This window comes from Carya illinoinensis, chromosome 8 (assembly GCF_018687715.1).
Source record: "Carya illinoinensis cultivar Pawnee chromosome 8, C.illinoinensisPawnee_v1, whole genome shotgun sequence".
NCBI lineage: Eukaryota > Viridiplantae > Streptophyta > Magnoliopsida > Fagales > Juglandaceae > Carya > Carya illinoinensis.
In genome coordinates this window covers 2,896,368-2,916,975 of record NC_056759.1, presented here as the reverse complement: position 1 = coordinate 2,916,975, position 20,608 = coordinate 2,896,368, and the positions used below count along the sequence as shown (strand labels likewise).

Below are 20,608 nucleotides of genomic sequence, written 5' to 3'. Positions count from 1 at the left end.
TAATACGAGAATCACCATTGCCAATAAAAGTATCACCAATATGAATAATTTCATGAAGACTACCATCACCAATAATTACTGCATCATGTCCAAGGTAGCAACGAAGATTATTAAGCATACCTTAGTTACCTGTCATATGAGCAGAAGCACCCGTATCGACAGTCCATTCAGCATCATTGGATGGATCATTGAGGGTCATTGCGGCTAAAGCTTGTGGTATATCATCAGGTTGCAAACTATGGTTGAATCGTTCCCAACACTTTAAAGCGATATGACCTTGTTTGCTGCAAATTTGGCACACCTCGAAACGGGTTGAATCACGTCTAGTCCCTCTGTAAGAAGTATTATGTGATCCTCTAGCATGGGTTTTAAGGCCATTGGGCCGTGGGGCAGGGTTGGCTGGTGGGAACCCACGGCCCTTGGAATTAAAAGACTTCTGGAACCCACGTTCCAGTGTTTTTGAGAAGGGGTGAGACCCTTTTTGGCCATAGAAGGCAACTGGTTGAGAGGAGAATTGTTCATGTAGCTACGTCCTCATCTCGAACCCTTGGAGGAGCGGCACCAGTTCACCATATGTCGACATCGGAGGTTTCATCATGGTGGTTGTAAATGTCTCATACTTGGGGCTGAGACTATTAAGAAGAGAAAACACCTGCATCTTGTCACTCACCAGTCAGCCAATCGCAACAAGATTGTCACAAATGCCTTTGAAGGTTCAAAGATGATGAGCCAAGGAAGTGGAAGAGTCCTTCCGCATGTAGGACAACTGTTGGGTTAGTTGAAATTCCCGTTCTTGGGAATTTTGGGCATAAGCCGCTTGGAGAGATTGCCACACCTGATATGCTGTGTCCATGCCGACCACCAAGTTGAGAGATTCTTTAGAAAGAGTTCCAAGGATCCACCCACGGAGGAGTTGATTGTGTTTTTGCCATTGGAGGTAAGTCTCACTCACCTCTTTGTCGTTGGTCTCATTGGTTTGGGGGGGTGGGTTTACTTCTGTGAGATGTGGGAGGAGGTCTTGGCTTTCAGCCAAGGCCACAATCTGTTCCTTCCATAAGGGGTAGTTCCCCTGTGTTAATTTCAGTATAACAGAGAGGGAGATGGAGGCCATCTCACACTTACTCTCACTTAGGCTCTTGATACCATAAAGAAGATTGCACTTAAGATGTTTGGTTCACTCAACGTGAGAGTGTATTGAGAGTCCTCTTTCTTATATATACGTTGTTGAATACATGAGATCAAGAACATATTACATAGAAAAAAGAGATTTTCTCTACTATGGAAAGAAAATAAAAAGATTTCCTAAAATGAATATAAGATAGCCATTGGAAGTGTTGAGAGCTTGCGGTGGATAGTTATGGTTAGTAGCCGTTGCTTGTAATCTTTCCATATGTACATGGACTAGCCGATGGGCACCTTACAATGTTTGTCTTAAATAGATACGTTGTTCTGTTTATCTTCAATAAAACCTTTAGTGTCCCTGTTCCTCCTTATCCCCATCATCCTCAGCTTCACCTTTAACCGTCAGCATCTCATCAGAAGTTCCAAAAGTTCCAATACCTGTTTCGATCGACTCCTCAATTTCAGTCGGTCTCGACAGGAAGACATCAGTCAAAACAGTCTTGGATTGCAGGGCCGCCTTAAGCAACTTCACACGCTGGCAACAAATAAAATCGAGAAAAAAAAATAGTTACTAGAGTCTTGGTACGGGCATAACTAATATATAATTATTTTACAACTTCATCATATAATAATATTTTCTTGAATTCAAATACATGACCAAAACCAAAGCAACTATAAAATAAAATAGAAAGTTAATATCTTATTATATGATTGTACGTACAAGAATTAATTGCGTCCTTTCCAATTTTGATATATATATATATATATATATATGTATATATTATATAGTATCAGATTGCTAATAGCGATTAATATATGATCACAAATAATATTTCAGGAGGTGATCCATGAACTGATCAGGCGGATGGATTGATCATTTATGGATTTCAAGGTTTCTGTGTTCTTCAACTCTAATTTCCATCTCTTTTTTTTTTTTTTTCCTGAATTTTTTGTTCCAATCTATTATCTAATGGGCAATAGCTAGCCTATGCCTCTAGATAGGTTATATCTGCTAATGTGTACATGCAACTTGCTTATTATATAAATCATGATCATGAGTACTATTAATTTCATGGTTTATGCAAAACCCCACACACACACACAGAGGACTAATTTAACAACTTTTCTGTCCAACTTTCACCAAAAAGCTGGAAATCATATTCATATATGTTATGAATAACAAATAAGAAGAAGAAGATCGAAGCTGGTATGACATACGTACCTCGTCCTTGCCCAGAACGACCACTTTCTTTTCAAGCGCCCCTACATCCGTGATATCATACTCATTAAGTAGAGTTATGAAATTGTCGGCAGAAATGGGCTCCATCTCCAGATCATCGGTCACCATGTATGTAACCCCCTCTTTCAACAAATTCAAATTACCACTCGACTTGTTTCCGCTTAGTAGCTCTTCAAACGTTACCTCGTCGTCCATAGATGATGACTTGCATGCATAACAATATCCGCCATGTGTAGAAGACAGGCGATAATCACGGATGCTGCAACTTGAGTTCCGACACTTGTAGAATTTCTTCTTGAGCGTATAGGACTCCACCTTTGGCAAGAGGATGGAGTCTGTACCACCGTACATGACTACTTTGGGCTTCAAAACCAAATCTTTACTATGGCCTGGCAGAATGCAAGTATCGCTCAGGTTTTCAATACTCTCGTACAGGCTTTGCAGGCAGCTGCCTAACTGCATGCCTTCATTCTTTAGGAACCTAGAGACAGTTACGACCGGCAGGGTGAAAGTTTCCAAGAGAAAATCAACAAAGTCCTTACCTGCTTCGGCAAACAGTACGCGCTTTCTCTTATTGTCTATCAAAAGATTCAGGCTTATCCTAGGGGCTACCATTTTTCAATTATCTGATGTTATGATCTTCGATAAATGAATGGGGATATATAGAATGCCAATGGCCCTTTTATATATACGTGGGCGTGGAAAAAGTACTGGAGAGAAGAAGACTGAATATAAGTAATGGATATGTTTACTATTCAACCGCAGGCTAGGGTGTTTTCTTTTTCTTCATGTACTCTCTATCTCTCTCTTTTACTTTTTCATTTTCATTTTATTCTTGTTTTCTCTTCCAAGTTCCACGAACCAGACGTAGCGGACGCTGAGTAGATTTGATCTCATTTAGTTATACGGATAAAATGAGATATAATTAAATAAAATGAGATAAAATTTATAAATAATAATGAGATAATTTATGAAGAATAATAAAATTATTTGAGTTAAAATTTGAAGGAGGTTTTGAAAAAAATAGAGTGAAAGTTAAATAAGAAATTATAAAGTTAAAAAGATGGTTAGAATATAATTATTTATTAAAAAATATAGTTTTTTAATATAATTTTTATTTTGATATTTGAAAAAGTTAAATTGTGTTTTATGTTTTATTTGGAAGCTTAAAAAATTTGTAATGATTTGATAATAATTAGATAAAAAAAGTTTTTTATTTGAAAAATTGAATTGAAAAATGTTTGTTTTTAAATGTTATTTAGATGTAAAAATGAGATGGAATAAACTGGTGAGTTTTTATACTCATCATCCTCACACATCATACTTATTTTTATTTTTATTTATTTTATTCTTCTTAAATTAAATTTTTCTACTCATTATTTATATATTATATATTTGATAAAAAAATAATATATGGTATGGATAAACAATGAATAAAATTTTTGTAAAATTATTTAAAAGATTTGTAGAAACAAAGTACCCGGCCTTACTCTTTGAAAATTTATGACTGGTTCCGTCTACAAACTAATTATTATGAAGCCCAAAATACCAGTTATTTGCATTATTCAAATTTTAAAGTAGTCATGACTCATGGGAGCATGACTTTTATAATATCCAGCTGCATCTTTGGTCCTTTTCTCTTCTTTTTCTCCTAACGAGCTAGGTTAATTTTCTCTTTTTCTTTTTGCTTTTGCTTTTACTTTTACTTTTCTCGTGATCTTATCGATTACTAGTTTCTTCCATCCGCATCTTTCGTCCTTTTCTCTTAGCTAGGTTTTTTCTTTTTCTTTTTGCTTTTCCTTTTCTCGTGATCTTCTCGAGTACTAATTTCTTCCATCCGCATCTTTTCTATTAGTTTTAGTAAATTGGGTTGCAAAACTAATTATTAAGAAAATGTACATCCGTGATAAAGATATTTTGAGGAGCTAATTGGCGGGTTTGGTAGTTTGCCTCACTACCGATACTTGGACTTCTATCCAAAATATAAATTACATGTCGATGATTGTGCATTTTGTTGATGCTGATTGGGTTTTGCACAAAAAGATTATTAAATTTTGTCAGATAACTGATCATAAGGGTGAGACGATTGGGAAAGCCTTAGAAGCCGCAATAAAGGAGTGGAAGTTGGAAAAAGTTTTGTTTGTATCAGTTGATAATGCGTCGTCTAATGATGTCGCCTTGGGATTTCTAAAGAATTATCATAAAGATGCAAATAAGACATTCTTGGGTGGTGAATACTTGCATGTTAGATGTGCTGCATATATTTTGAATTTAATTGTGACTGAGAGATTGAAAGATGTTGATGACTCGGTTGCACGAGTTAGAATGGCTGTGAAATGGGTGATGTCTTCTCCTTCTAGATTGGATAAATTCAAAATTGCTGCAAAGCTTGCGGGCATAACATCGAAGAAGGGTCTTTTTACTGATGTTCCTACCTGATGGAACTCAACCTTCTTGATGTTGGAGGCGGCCTAAGAATATAAGGCAGCCTTTCAATTATTGGGTGATGAAGACATCCAATATGTCAAATACTTTGATGAGCACGAGGGATCATGAATGCCTAATGATGATGATTGGGTGGTAGTTTCTACTTTCATTGATTTTCTTGGATTATTTTATGATGTCACATTGAATATATCTAGTTCTTTGTACCCTACATCCCATGAGTTTTGTCAACAAATATGTAGGGTAAAGGAAGAATTAGAAGATATGCGTAGGGGTTCCAATGAAAGGATGAGGGGGATGGCAGTGACCATGATGCTAAAATATGATAAGTATTGGGGAGATTTGACTAGAATGAATATTTTCTTATATGTGGCTGTTATTCTTGATCCCTATTTGAAAGTTTCAGACTTGTTATATGGGTTGAGACTTGTTCACAATCAGGTATGGACTGAACTTATTGGTGAATTGGCCCGAGATACCCTCAAAAAATTGTATGATGAGTTTAATGCAATTAAGGGTGGTACTACATCGAAGACACATACACCGACCCCAACGCTTTCTACAGACACCGTGACCGGGCCTCCTACAAAGAAGCGCAGAATGCCGTGGACTAAGACCCTCGCACAGAATCTCGCACTAGTCCATCAATCTACGGAGGTCGTTTCTAAGTTAGACAACTATTTGTCAGCGGATATGGTCCAAGATGATGATGATAATTTCGATATATTAGGATGGTGGAAGAATGCCTCAAAGAAATATCTCATCATTTTTGAGATTGCCTGCTGTATTTTGGTCATCCCTATTAGCACCGTTGCCTCAGAATCAGCGTTTAGTACCGGAAGTCGTATATTGGATCCTTTCCGTAGTTCATTGTCTCCTACAACTGTAGAAGCATTGATATGCACACAGAGTTGGACGATAGGAAAAGATATTCATGTTCCGGATATTTTAGATTTTAAGGAGACCGATGAGGGTGGTGATCAGTCTGGATTTGGACCACCTGGTAATTGTTTTTTATTTTATTATTTTAATTTATTTATATTCATTTCCATTTCATCGTTATTAATTTTTGTAGTAACACATGAGACGTCTAGCATCTCTGCAACATAAAAATGTGCTCAAGCCCGGACCACCACAACTGTCACACCCCTTGACTCAAAGACAAGCCACAGCTGACAAGCCTCTTTAGAATATTCAATTTTTAATTATTTGTTCATATTTTGTATTCAATGATTTGTAATGTTGATACAATGTCCCTTGGACACTTTTATGTTTGTAATTTTATAAGTGTTTAGCTTTTCAATTTTGTAATAGCTTAGTTATTATTATTAGTTTATTACGTATTAGACTTTTAGACTAGTAACTTTTATTAGCCATAAAATCAATTACCATTCATAACACTTTTTTTTTTAATTTGGTTTTTAAATTTTTTTTTTCATTTTACTTATAATTTTATGGGCTGAAAAATGAAAATGGCCTATAAGCTTTTTTTGGGCAAAAAATACAACATTGTGGGCCATTTTTGGCCCATTGCTGAGGTTTCTGGGCCCAAAATGACCCAGAAATTGCTTCTGTATCATTTTCGGCCCAGAAAATGCTTCTAAGCCCAAGGCCCAGAAGGGGGTGCGGGGGGGCGAACGGATTGCCCCCCCACACTATACCCCGCCCCCGGTGTGGGGGATGGGGAAACATTTCCCTATCCGCCCCATGCGCGCGGGGGGGGGGGGGGAGGGTCTACCCCACACCGTATGGTGCGGGTAGCACCCCTACCGTGTATGGCAAAGGGCCCATTTAAAAAAAAAAAAAAACATGTAGAAGAAGAACAGGAGGTGATGGAGTCTCCACTCCCCAGCGCCAAATTGTACTGCAGGAATCGGGGAATTACCCCGTACCAAACCGTTTTAAACGGAAGCTGAATCATTTCCCTGTTTTGGATTTTTTGGTCGGTTAATTCAGGTCGGGTCGAAACAAATGCTTGAATGTTTAGCCCTGCGTTTCGATTGCTAGTCCACTCGCTCCCCCAATTTCAGTCGGTCTCGATAGAAAGACATCAGACAGAACAGTCTTGGATTGTGGAATAGCCTTCAACAATTCTTCAGATGATTTGCTTTCTTCCTTTACATGCTTGAACATTTCTTTTGCTCATGTTTTAGACATTAGCAAGTTTGGCTAGCTAGCCAGCTGCATGATGTGTAATTAATTAGGCGGATATATAATATATATTTGGTAGATGCCAGAAACGGTAAATTAGCTGATTACAACATTTTGTTTGTAGATATATATATATATATATATATATTATTGTTTGTAGATATATATGCTCAATGTGGTGATCATGTTCCCCCCATGGCAGACGACGTATATGCTTTTGGTTTTGTGCTCTATGAACTAACACTAGTTAGGTATATATGTATCTGCTAGCTCTATCAAATTGTTCACTGTAGGGATCGAGTGACTTCTTTTGTGTTTTATCTGTGTGAAGTGTGAGGTGTTTTGCCCTCAATAGATGCTTTGGATGATGAAGGTTGGAGCTATGAACTTGATGAAGGTGGTGGTGCAATAAGTACGGCTAGATTTTATTGAATTTTTTTGGTTGTCTCTATGTAATTTGAATTACCCTTTTTGTATATTGCATAATCTGAGAATGTGACTTCTTTTTTTTTGTTTTTTTTTTGTTTAATCTTTGAAAGTCCTTACATGAAAATTTTAAAGAACAAGTATTGCATGTATATGTGCAAAAGGTTAATATGAAGTCAACAATATATATGACGAAAAAGAATTAGAAGAAGAAAAGCAAAATAGAGAATGGTTATATAGGGGTTGTGTAAGAGCTGTAACTCTCAGAATTCTTAGTTTAGATACATGTGTTCTTCTTACTCTTTTAGATTCTTAATATTTACACTTTTACTTTTTTTAGATTTTAGACATCTGTTTTTTAAAATTATATTATATATCTTTATTTTTTAATTTTTTTTAAATTAAATAAATTTGCAAGGTATTTGTTTTTAGATTTTCTTTATCTTTTTGGGTATGAGAAAACTGGATACCAAGTTTTAGATTTAATTTGAACCTTAATTAAAAAATAAAAATCAACTACACAAAACCGATTTAAAAGTTTAACCAAAAAAAATTAGAATTAAAAATTTAACAAAAATCGTCATTTTTCTTTACATTGAACTTTTTGGTGCATATATACAAAATATTATAGAGAAAAAGAGAGGTAGAACCGGATAGGATTACACACTAAAACAAAAATAGGTTTTAGTGACAGATGAAACATGTCACAAGAAATGTAAAAAACGTCACGAAATATATTTGGTGACGGTTTTTGACCGTCACCACAACTGTCACGTAATGTGCATCACGGATTACATTTGGTGACAGTTTACTATACAAGCGTCACTAAAAATATTTTTAGTGACGGTTGGAGATGTGCCGTTTGAAATAACGTTCGAACGTATTATTTTCTGTGACGATTAGAATCTGTCACAGAATATAACGTTCGAACTTAAAATTATACGTTCGAACGTAAAAAAGACAAGCTGACATCCGAACGAAAAAAGGTAACGTTTGTTGATTATAGTTCGGACGTATAATGTAAACGTTCGAACGTTTATACGTGCGAACGTTACGTTCGAATCTCGAATCCAACGAAAATGAAATAATGTCCGAACGTTTATATCATGACGTTCGGACGTTAATTCGAATGTTAAGAGAGTAGAGTTCGAACGTAAAGTGTACGTTCGGATGTTTGTAACGTTAAACTTTTTTGACATTCGAACTTTTTTTAAATTGGGTTTAAACGTTCGAACGTTTTGTTACTATTTTGCATGGTTACGTTCGAACGTATTTTCGAACATTTAATACTGTTGAAACGTATTTTTTTTACATTCGAACGTACATATCAGAAATGCTAAACTCATCCACTTAATAAACAAACCAATTGTTTCACATTACAGTACATATTTCACAACCAATATTGTTTGAAACTGTTTTCAAATTAGATGTTAAAAACGTAATACAGAAATAAGATTCATTTCTTTTTCTTTCCTCGCCCAGCACGATTCTGTTGCAATGACATAACACGCTCCATTTGCAGCATCATCTCCCGCTGCACTTGCTCTTGGACCTCACTACGGATTCTTTCCTCATGTTCTCTTTGTTGGTCCTACAAACGCGTCTCTAAATGAGACTGTCGCTCTAAGAGGGACTCCTACTCTTGCTGTCTAGACCTCATATACTCATTCTCGCGTCGGGCAGCTTCTAAATCTTTGGTAAGATTATTAATTTGTGATGTCGATGAGGTTGAGGAAGATGAACCGGAATGCTTGAAAGATCGTCCTAAACCTCTTGCCATACTAGAGTTGGGCCCAAGCACCTGTGAAAAAATGTCCAAGTCACTAGGAGAGGAATCCCCAGAAGCTGACTGCATCTCCATCATTTTTCCCTGCAGTTTGAAAGATCAAAACACACAATAAGTAATATATTAAAAGAAATACAAATAAAAAATAATTTAATCACGTGTTACATAATTTATTCAACAAAAGGAACACTGCTTACATAATTAATTGCAGCTGCAGGATCCATCCACTCACTATGCTCATTAGTGTGAGCAGCAGCATAGACATGAATGAGGGAAAAGTTTTCAGGATCATCACGTTTCTAAGAAAACGACATTAGCAATTTGAAAAAGACAATATTAGTACTTATATAAAAGAATAATAAGAAAAAATATGAATTATTGCGTTTATTAATTACCATTTTTTCAGCAAGACGATGAAATGATCTTGAACCAGCACGATGGTGAATAGTCAGAGCAGATCTATTATTTGCATTTGTAGAACTTAAGTGCTACAAAAATAATTCTCACCGTTAATTGTAATATATGTACATACATATAATATAAACAACAAATATAAATGTAAATAATTATAGAAAATAAATCTAGAATACCTGATATTCTGGAGAGGCAAAAAGATCACAACATTTTATCCAGTCGTCTAATTTCATCTGCTGGAAAGGGGACTGTGCAGCCTCTTCAAACGACTCAAATTTCTTGAAATGGTCGTGACATCGTCCCTTGTGACGTCGGAATAGTGTAGCCATTAACTCATTCACAGTTCTCAAATCCTCGCTACGACCAAAGTCGAGGTCAAATTCATCCTAATTATAAATTAATTACGTTAAAAATATAATAAACTAATGTAGGTGAAAAAAATGATATAATAAGTAAACTCACCAGCACACGACTCCGAATGTGTTCCTTAATCTCATTCGGCACATCTCTCCAGGAGCGCACATAAAATGGAGCGTAAGCTCGAATTACTGTGCCAATATAGGAGGAAAGCGCTGCTGCACTATCATTCACTCCTCCAGTGGAATTATCAGGAATTGTGATTTTCAATTTACCATGCCTTCGATTTTTCTCAAGTGAGATGCCGCGTGTATAGCCACGACCGCGACGAGCCAATTGTTCATCAACTAATAGATGATAGTATAATTTTGAAGGTTATATATATTATTTATTGAAACAAACATCTTCAAGTATATATAGTATTAACGTAAACATTCCTTACCGGTAGGTGTCGACTGTGCATCGTTCTCTGTAATGTTAACTTCATCTTCGGGAACAGACTCCTCAGGTGGGGAGTCCTCAATGGGTTCAGGACTTGGACTCGGTGGAGGAAGCACATTTCTCCTTTGTCTTTTTGGCGGCATACTTGGAAATAATTATATATAACAAAAAAATATTATTAGAATAAATTTATATTTATTATAAAATTCTATAATGGCTGTATATGAATAAACTTTTAGTACTTTTAGTCTTCATCTTCGGATGTATTTTCCATGTTTGTTTAAGAATCTCTCTGTATAACATCTTTGTCATCATCATCAAGCTCTTGTTCGTCATCCTTATCCACTTCCCCCCCGGATTCTTGTTCGTCTTCTTCTTCTGACTCTTCTTCTGTACTTTTCTCACTTTCTTCAATTGAGTGATAATTTAATGAAGACGGGTCGAGATGGATGAGTGGGACGTCATCTCTACATAAGGGGAGCAACTCGAGTGCACCGAGGTCAACAAATAAGTTAATACCCCCTCCTCCATCTTCCTGGTAGGCCTCTACATTGAAAAAGTCATCTTCATCTCCACTATTATCGTAATCTGCACTCGTTCCTACTTCATATATATTTCGAGGGACAAATTTTTGTACAACTAGCCAAGTTATCTCTCCACTATCTTCATCAGCACTTTTCATTGGATCAATCAAGTAATAGATTTGAGTAGCTTAACAAGCCAGTACGAATGGATCATCTTCGTACCATTTAGATGCAATATTGACACTCGTAAAATGATTATCCCTATATATCGAATCTCGACCACCGCCTAGATCCCACCAATCACATTTGAAGACATATGTTATAGACCCACCCAGATATTTCAATTCGATAATATCACGAATGACACCATAATAATCAATATCATCTGTTCCATGACTCCCCTCGACCAAGACACCACAGTTTTGAGTTTTTCTATTACGTTCATGGTCCAGAGTATGGAATCTATAACCTCGAACTGTGCATGCAGTGTATCGAAGTGCTCTGTTTGATGGACCACGGGCCAATGCATACAATTCAAAAGAGACTGATTCGGGATCACGAGCACGTTGTTCCAATATCTAACAAAATAAATAATGTCATTTATTATATATGCTCTAGAGTTAAAACTTTCATCATGTAACATGTAGTATAGAGTTTAGTTCATACACGTTGTTCAAACCATCCAGAAAATTCTGACTCGTGTCTTGCCACTATATCCTCGACGCCTTCCATCTTAAGTTTGTCCATGTGCTCACTGTATAGTATATATTATCATATTATTTTACATAACAATAGTTAAAGTTGTATATAATCTTTAGAATTATTTAAACCTTGTACAACGACATACCTGAGATAGTGATCAATCTCCTGATAATTATTTAGTACGTACTACCGAACTTTACCCAACTCTGTATCAAGTAAATCGTAACCCGTTTGTGCACCCAAAGGTCGTACATTCTGAGAAAACACTGATAGCTCACGAGAAGGCGGAGCAGCAAGATCAGCATTTCGTTCTTGACGAATAAATCGTGTCTCAACACCACGAAGATATAAAGAGCAAAATGTTAACCATTCATCGTGTATATAGTCCTCTGCTATTGAACCCTCAGCTCTGGCTTTATTCCCAACAGTGCGCTTTAGTCGACCTAAATATCTTTCAACTGGATACATCCAACGGAACTGTACTGGTCCACCCAACATGATCTCCCGGGGTAAATGTATTGCTAAATGGACCATGACATCAAAAAATGACGGTGGAAAGATTTGCTCAAATTTACATAGTATAGTAGCAATGTCTTCTTCCAGTTTCTGCAGCATATCTCGCTTCACTACTCGAGCACACAAATCCTTAAAAAACATACACAGTTCAGTTATGGCAACACGTACAACAGATGTTAGCTTCCCACGAATTCCCACCGGTAATAACTTCTGTAAAAATACGTGACAGTCATGACTTTTCAATCCACCAATTTTCCAGTCATCATGACTTACGCATCTACTGATATTTGAAGCATAACCATCTGGCAACTTCACACCTTGCAACCATTTGCAGAAGTCCATCCTCTCCTCCCTTGTCATTGTAAAACATGCATGCGGCATGACCACCCTCTCACCATCCACTCGTAAATGCAAATTATGTTTAATTCCCATTCTCTCAAGATCTTTCCTTGTCTTAATCGTATCTTTCGTCTTTTTATTGATGCTCATCAATGTACCTAGTATATTATCACAAATATTCTTCTCAATATGCATTACATCCAAACTATGTCGCAACATGCAGGACGACCAATACAGCAACTCAAAAAAAATACTACGCTTTGTCCAATTCAATTCTGCTACGCCTCGTTTTCTCTTGTTCTTTCCCCGACCTTTGCCAAAATTGTTCGCTACCACATGTACCAATTGTTCCAGGATCTCTTCCCCAGACAACTCATTTGGCGCAATTCTATCTTCTACGCGTCCATCAAACTTAGCGAATTTTGTTCTCCATGCATGATTAGTTGGTAGATAACGTTGATGACCCATGAAACACAACTTTTGAGAATATTTTAACCACTCACTAGTAGTTTCTTTATTACACGTCGGACACGCTAACTTTCCTTTAGTACTCCAGCCAGAAAGATTCCCATATGCTGAAAAGTCATTTATCGTCCACATTACCGCAGCATGCATCTGAAAAGTTGTTGATGTGGATGCATCATAAGTTCTGACGCTTGCTTCCCATAACTCTTTCAACTCTTCAATCAACGGCTGCAAATATACGTCAATGTCATTCCCAGGTGATCTCGGGCCGGGGATAAGCAAAGTTAACAAAAAGTTGGGTGCCTTCATGCACCTCCATGGTGGAAGATTGTATGGAATCAACACTACAGGCCAAGTGCTATAACTTGTACTCATATTTCCAAAAGGGTTGAATCCATCAGTTGTGAGTCCGAGACGCACGTTCCTTGCTTCTATCCCAAACTCTGGATACTGATTATCGAAAGATTGCCACGCAAGTGAGTCAGCAGGGTGCCTCATAAATCCATCATTTTGAACTCTTTTCTCTTTGTGCCACTTCATATCGTGAGCTATTTTCTTACACATGTATAATCTTTGCAACCGGGGTTTCAATGGGAAATATCGCAATACTTTAACCGGAACGCTTTTCTTATCCTTCCACCTCGACTCTCCGCATACAGGACATGCTTGTTTCTCCTCGTTCTCATTCCAAAATAAAACACAATCATTCTTGCACGCATGTATGAACTTATACTCAAATCCTAATCCCTTTCTCAACTGTTTCGCTTCATAAAAGTTCTTCGGCAATGCAGATCCTTCGGAAAGCACTTCGTTAAATAAGTCTAATACCATGTTAATTGCTTTGGTTGACATTCGACACAATGATTTTATGTGAAGCAACCGCACAATAAACGACATTTTAGAATGTTTTGTACAACCTGGATAAAGCTCACGCTTTGCATCTTCCCACATTTCTGGAAAATTATCTGAATCATTCCGTCGCCCACTTGAGCCATTGTCGTCAACCTCATCCATAAACATCCCAGCTCCAATGTCACTCAACATCTCCTCTATCTCATCTCGCTCATAATCATCATCCACGTTGTGTAAATTTTCCCGCTGACTGAATAAGTCATCCGCTGATTCAGCATACAGCTCACCATGCAGTACCCATCGAGTATAGCCCAAATCCATACCATTCACAAATATATGACTTTCAGCATCATCCAATCCTATCGCACACAAATTTTTACAACCTCGACATGGACACTTAATGTAACCACGACTATCAGCAGACGCCTTTGCAAAATCAATGAAGGCCCTTACTCCACGCGCATAGGGTATGTAATCTTTTCCAAGTCTATCGCGTAGACGCATCCAACTTTTATCCATTTCTAAAAACATAATATTTTTTAGTAATTAAGGTAAAGTTAAATACACATGCATGTCATGATACATCATGTTTAAAGTACTCTTTCTCAAGGTAGTTGGTCCTATCCCATTCGAGATTATATTCTCCATATTGCACAAGTCCCGTCACTCTACTACTTTGAACGTTAGTAAAAATTTCGGCAGCACTTCCCCATAGTTCTCCAAGTATACATGTTCACATATAGGGATTATGACCCTAAGAACAGTATACCCGAAGAACAAATGAGGAAGACACCGAAATTTCATACTAAACGTTCAAAGTAGGAATAACGTTTATGTGCAATACAGATAATATAATCTCAAACTGTCTACACTGGACAATTCAGGAATTAATGTACACCTAAATGTACACTAATTCCCAAACGGGTCTAAGGTTATTTATGCAATGTTATACAATATCTAACAAAAAAGTCTACAAATAAATTAGCGCACATTGTTTGAATTATACCGATGTACTAATAATATTTATATTATTAATGATTGATAACACTTAGGAATTATTTGTAGACTTATATAATTCCTAATTTATTATATTATATGTCATTTATCAGCTATATAATATATAACACTAGTATAACAATAAAATATATATTACTATTATAAGTTACTAATAACACTTATATTTTATTTGTTATTATATAGCATAAAATGACAATTTTTACTTATTTATCTCGTATTTAATATAATAGCAAGTAAATTAGATTATAATTACTAGTGCCACTATATATTGATAACACTTAATTGTTATCAGTTATTATATAATTATTACTATTATTGCCAAAATTATTATAATTATTATAATAATTTTTATTATTAAATAAGTAATCCATATTATAATTACTTATCTATTTCTTATTAATCATTTTTTAATACTATACATTACATGATAATTATTATTATGGATTAATATTAATATATACTCTATACTATATATTATTAGATAAAATATTTAAAAATTATTGAGCTATTAGATAAATAAGTATTATTATTTGATAATACTTATTTATATTATCATTTTAGTAATACGATTTTTTATATATACTATATAGTTATGCCTTATAATTGACACTTAGGGTCATGTGATAATTTATTATATTAGTTATTTAACTAATTATATATATAATAGTTATAATTGTAATATTATAATTTATAATTATGATCATCCAATAAATTATATACCAAAATTGTTATTCTTACACAAATAATCACACTATTTATTTATTAAATAAATTGTTATATATATTCTTTTATAACAACAAATTATTAAAATAGACACATAAACTAACAAATAATTATTATTCAAAAACATACACTATACTAAAACATTATCACATTAAGAATAAACATATTCAATAACAATAATTTTTCTTTTTAATTCATCCAAACAACACAAACTTAATCACAAATTATATCCACAATAAAATATAACAATAGAGTTTAGTATATATACCTTGTGCTTTAAATAAATTCTTCTTCAAAAATCACAACTTCTCAACAATTCACAACAAATGATCCTTCAAAAAATACACAATACTAGTTATTTAAATATATATGAAATAAAACATTGATAATTATCATGTATATTACAAATAAAAAATGAGAAAAACCATTTACCTTAATGCTTAAAAAAATACCTTTGCAAACATATACTCACTATATACCCTCCACTTCTTCTCTTCCTCTCTCTAAAACTCTCTCTCTCCCCACTGCTTTCCACTTCCCCGCTCCGTCTCTCTAAAACTCTCTCTGTCTCTCACTCTAACACGCACGGAGGAAAGCAGAAATGAATCTGCTTTCCCGTGCGTGAAAGTTTTATTTTCTGCTTGTTATGCGATTAACGTTCGGACGTTCATTAATAAACGTTCGGACGTTTAATTTTACGTGCGAACGTTTAAGCATTAACGTTCGAACGTAAACTTATCCCGCCCCATAATTATACAGTACGTTCGCACGTATGTACGTCCATCCAACGTATTCGTCATCAACGTTCGAACGTTTATATAGTACGTTAGAACGTACTGTGCAAATTTGGTTTAAGCGGGAAATTTCCCTCCGAATTTATTATAACGTCTGAACGTCCGAATTTAAGTTCGAACGTTAATATTATTATTTAAATATTATATATTTAGTATATTCCTCATAATATACTTATATATTAAATTATAAATTATACAATATTAATTAATATATAATTTGTACCAATTATATAATATATAAGTCTAATATTATATAAGAACGTATATATATATATTATAACTTTATATAAATATAATATATATAAAATATATATTATATTATAACTATAATATATAATAAGTATATTATATATTATAGTTATAACAAGTATAGTTTTAATATATTATATTGGAAAAATTGTATATTATCCTAGTATAGTATACTTTAATATAGTATATCTTATAACTATATTACTTTTCTAATAACTATATTAAAGTAATATAGTTATTAGATAATGTAGTATAAATATTATATAATATATTATCTATACTATACTTATAATATAGTATAAGTATTATATACTATATTATCTATATTATAGTCTATAATATAGTATAAGTATTATATAGTATGTTATCTATATATAATAACTATATAATATCGTATAATATATTATATAGTAAATATATTATAGATATAATATAGTACTAGTACTATGTTATATATACTACTTGTATATAATATAGTATATATACTACAAATATAGTGTAATATATAGTATACTATACATATACTTTATATGTATATACTATATATATTATATACTATATAATAATATATAAGTATCTATAGTTATTATATAGATACTATAGTATATACACTATAGTATTGGATATATAAAATTACTATATAATATACTATAGTTATTATTTAGATACTATAGTATATACACTATAGTATTGGATATATAAATAACTATATAATACTACTATATAATATATACTATATATATTAACATATTAAATAGTATTAAATATATATATTAATATTATTACAATAATATATACAATAATATTATATAAGTATACACTAGATATAATATAATATATTAGTATATATAATATAATATATAATAACATACGAATATATATTATAATATTATATACTATATAATACGTATATAATATACGTATATAATATAGTATACTATATTATTATATACTATATAATATAGGTTTCAATAATACGTATATAACACTATATACATATTAAAACTACATACTATATAACACTATATAGTATACACTATATAGAACATAAGTGTAATATACTATATACTATATAGTATAACACTATATAGTATATAGTATACATTATATACTATATAGTATAACACTATATAGTATATAGTATACACTATATACACGTATAACAGTATATAGTATACGCTATATACACTATTAACACTATATAATATATAATATACGTATATTATACGTATATAATATTATACATTATATAATATATAATATATAATATTACACATTATATAATATATAATATATAATATTATATATCATATTATATAGTAATATATAGGTAATATAATATATATTATATTATATATGTTATATAATATATATAATATAATATATAGTTTAAAAACGTTCGAATGTTTTGACCAAAACGTTCGGACGTTTTGATTGACATCCGAACATAATAGACGCACGTTCGCATGTATACGTGACGTCCGAACGTAAAAGTTATACGTTCGCACGTATGCTTTTAAGTCCGAACGTAATCTACATAACGTTCGCATGTGGAGTTAACGTTCGAACGTTAATTAATTAACGTTCGGACGTTAACTGTATATAAGGCCAGGCACGACGGTTTCCAGGCCATAACTTGTACGAAACCGGTTATAAAACTCAAACTCTCTCATCCTCTCCGCCACGCACGCCGCCGCAACCGTCGCCATCCGCCACCGCAACCGTCACTAAAAGGTAATGTACCCTCTCCCTCTTCTATTTCCTTGCTTTTAATCGGTGGGTTTCAAAAATTTGAAACCCACCGTAGCCCGGTTATAAACTTGCATTTCCGGCCACCATTCGCAGTAAAATGATAGAATAGGACCGTAGAAACATTTCCCATCTTTTGAAATGCATATTTTGGTTGTTTGTGGCTTCAAAACATGCGTTTCGAAGCTTTCGGTAATGGCTGAGTCGACTCAGCGATTTCGTGTCGTAACGTTCGGACGTCACGACACAACGTCCGAACGTGTGACCTTTTGTATCCTTTACGTTCGCACGTTATATTGTTACGTGCGAACGTATTAGTTTTACGTGCGAACGTTTTTATCCAACGCTTTAACGTAACGTTGGATAAAACGTTCGAACGTAAACCGTTGATCTTCTTCAGCTAATAAGAACGTCCGAACGTATGACGGTTCAAATTCATTACGTCCGAACGTTTAGGTAATACGTTCGGACGTAATGAACTTATTCGCACGTTTTTATCGAACGTTTGAATGAAACGTTCGATAAGAACGTCCGAACGTAGCATCTTTGTATATTTGGACCTATTTTAACGTGCGAACGTATATTGTATTAACGTTCGAACGTTTCCTATTAAATTTTTTTTATATTGTTTCTTTTAGGTGTTATTATTTTATATATTGAAAAAGTGAGTTTCTTTAAAAGTTTTACTCACAAAATTATGTAAATTTATAAGGATGATATTTTAATTTTTAGTATAATCTATATATGTCATAATACGTATGTATCTGTGATTATAATCATTTTTTTTAAATGTTATAACTTATATATTTTTTTTAATTTTCAGGATATGGCTCAGTATATGACGACAAGGAAGCGAGGGAGGGATGGAGGCAATCCGGACATCGCTCGACTGGGGGCACGAACTGTTATGGGGGAACGAGAAATCCTCATTAATGAGTTTGATGAGCTCAGCTGGGAGCAAAAGACGCTGAGAGACGTCTTCGTCACCAGAGGCTGGGGCCCCATATGCACATTGAGGGGAAAGATTTACCCCACAATGGTTCGAGAGTTTTACATTGGGATGGCCACCATGCCTAACGATGCATCATCCCATACTCTCAGTGTACGCGGTGTACAGTTTCAGTTCTCGGCGGATGTTCTCGCCGACTTGCTCCAGATTCCACGTATGCTACCTGAGTCGACAGCTGCTCAGGCTGATGACATAGCAGCTGCATTTTCCCCGGGCATATTCGAGGCAGATCCAGCCGCTTCTGCTTCATCTTCGGGCCCTGTTGAGTTTATGCCCAGTCATGAAGAAGATCGACCCGAGGGCGATCCTATTGCTGCTGAGGTTGGTGAGGATGAGCGGGACCAGGATTTCTACATCCTCACTGGCACGGACCGCACAAAGCTCAATAGGCCGAACTCCTTCAGCCAGAATCAGCTGCTGCCTTTCTTTCGCATGTTGCACATTTTTGTTGCAACAAATGTAGACCCGGTGGCACATAAGAGCACATTCAGTCGGGCTCGTACACAGTTCCTGATTGGCTTGGCACGTGGTGAGTCCATTGACTTGCCCCTTGTTATATTTGAGCGGATCCGTTACGAGGCCAGCATCGTTACCACAGATAATCTCCCGTACGGAGTCATCATCAGCCGCTTATTACTAGCCCGGGGAGTGCCACGACAGGCGGAGGAGATGGTGATAAACCAGATGAGCCCTATCGACATAACCACACACCGCCGGAGCATTGGACAGGGGAGAGGCTCAGCTCAGCGTCAGTCTGGTCCTACGCCAGATCTTGTTCCCCCGACTGAGTCTGGGGCCGATGTTGCTCACCCGTCGGCGAGTACTAGTCAGCAGCCGGGAGTTACATCTGCTGGGGATGTGCGACCTGCTTGGGTTGATACAATGATGACAGATATGAAGGAGCATATAGACCGACAGATCGATAGACAGATTGCACATATAGATCAGGCTGTCGCACATCTTGCACATCATGTAGATGTGCTAAACAATAAGGTTGAGACATTGACTGAGGAGTTTCGATCTTTTGTAAACCAGCAGTTCTGAAAGTGATTTGTAAAAATTTATCATTCGATCATTTTTTATTTTCGACATATGTAATGGACACACATATTTAATGTATGTATTGTGTAGCTTAATTTCTACTCTTAATTTTTTTTAATATCACGTTACTCAACCTTACTATTAAAAAAATATATATTATGGTTAATTTATGTAATTTAACATATAACGTTCGAACTTTATCACATTAACGTTCGAACATTGGCGCTAATATATTCACGTTCGCAC

General features: G+C 34.8%; 1 protein-coding gene across 2 annotated transcripts in view; it reads right to left on the bottom strand.

The window, feature by feature from the left end:
- LOC122274727 overlaps positions 1-3,059 on the bottom strand; it is a 50,741-nt gene extending 47,682 nt beyond the window's left edge. Inside the window, exons 1-2 of one of the 2 annotated variants that reach the window (XM_043083735.1) lie at positions 2,345-3,059; positions 1,174-1,657 (exon numbers count right to left, since the gene is read on the bottom strand). In XM_043083735.1, coding sequence (XP_042939669.1) covers positions 1,472-1,657; positions 2,345-2,977 — 819 coding nt within the window. In that variant the 5' untranslated portion in view covers positions 2,978-3,059 and the 3' untranslated portion in view covers positions 1,174-1,471. Of the gene's footprint in view, positions 1-1,173; positions 1,658-2,344 lie in introns of those variants that run through there. The other variant, XM_043083736.1, reaches the window with a different exon arrangement.
- Positions 3,060-20,608: the final 17,549 nt, after the last annotated feature.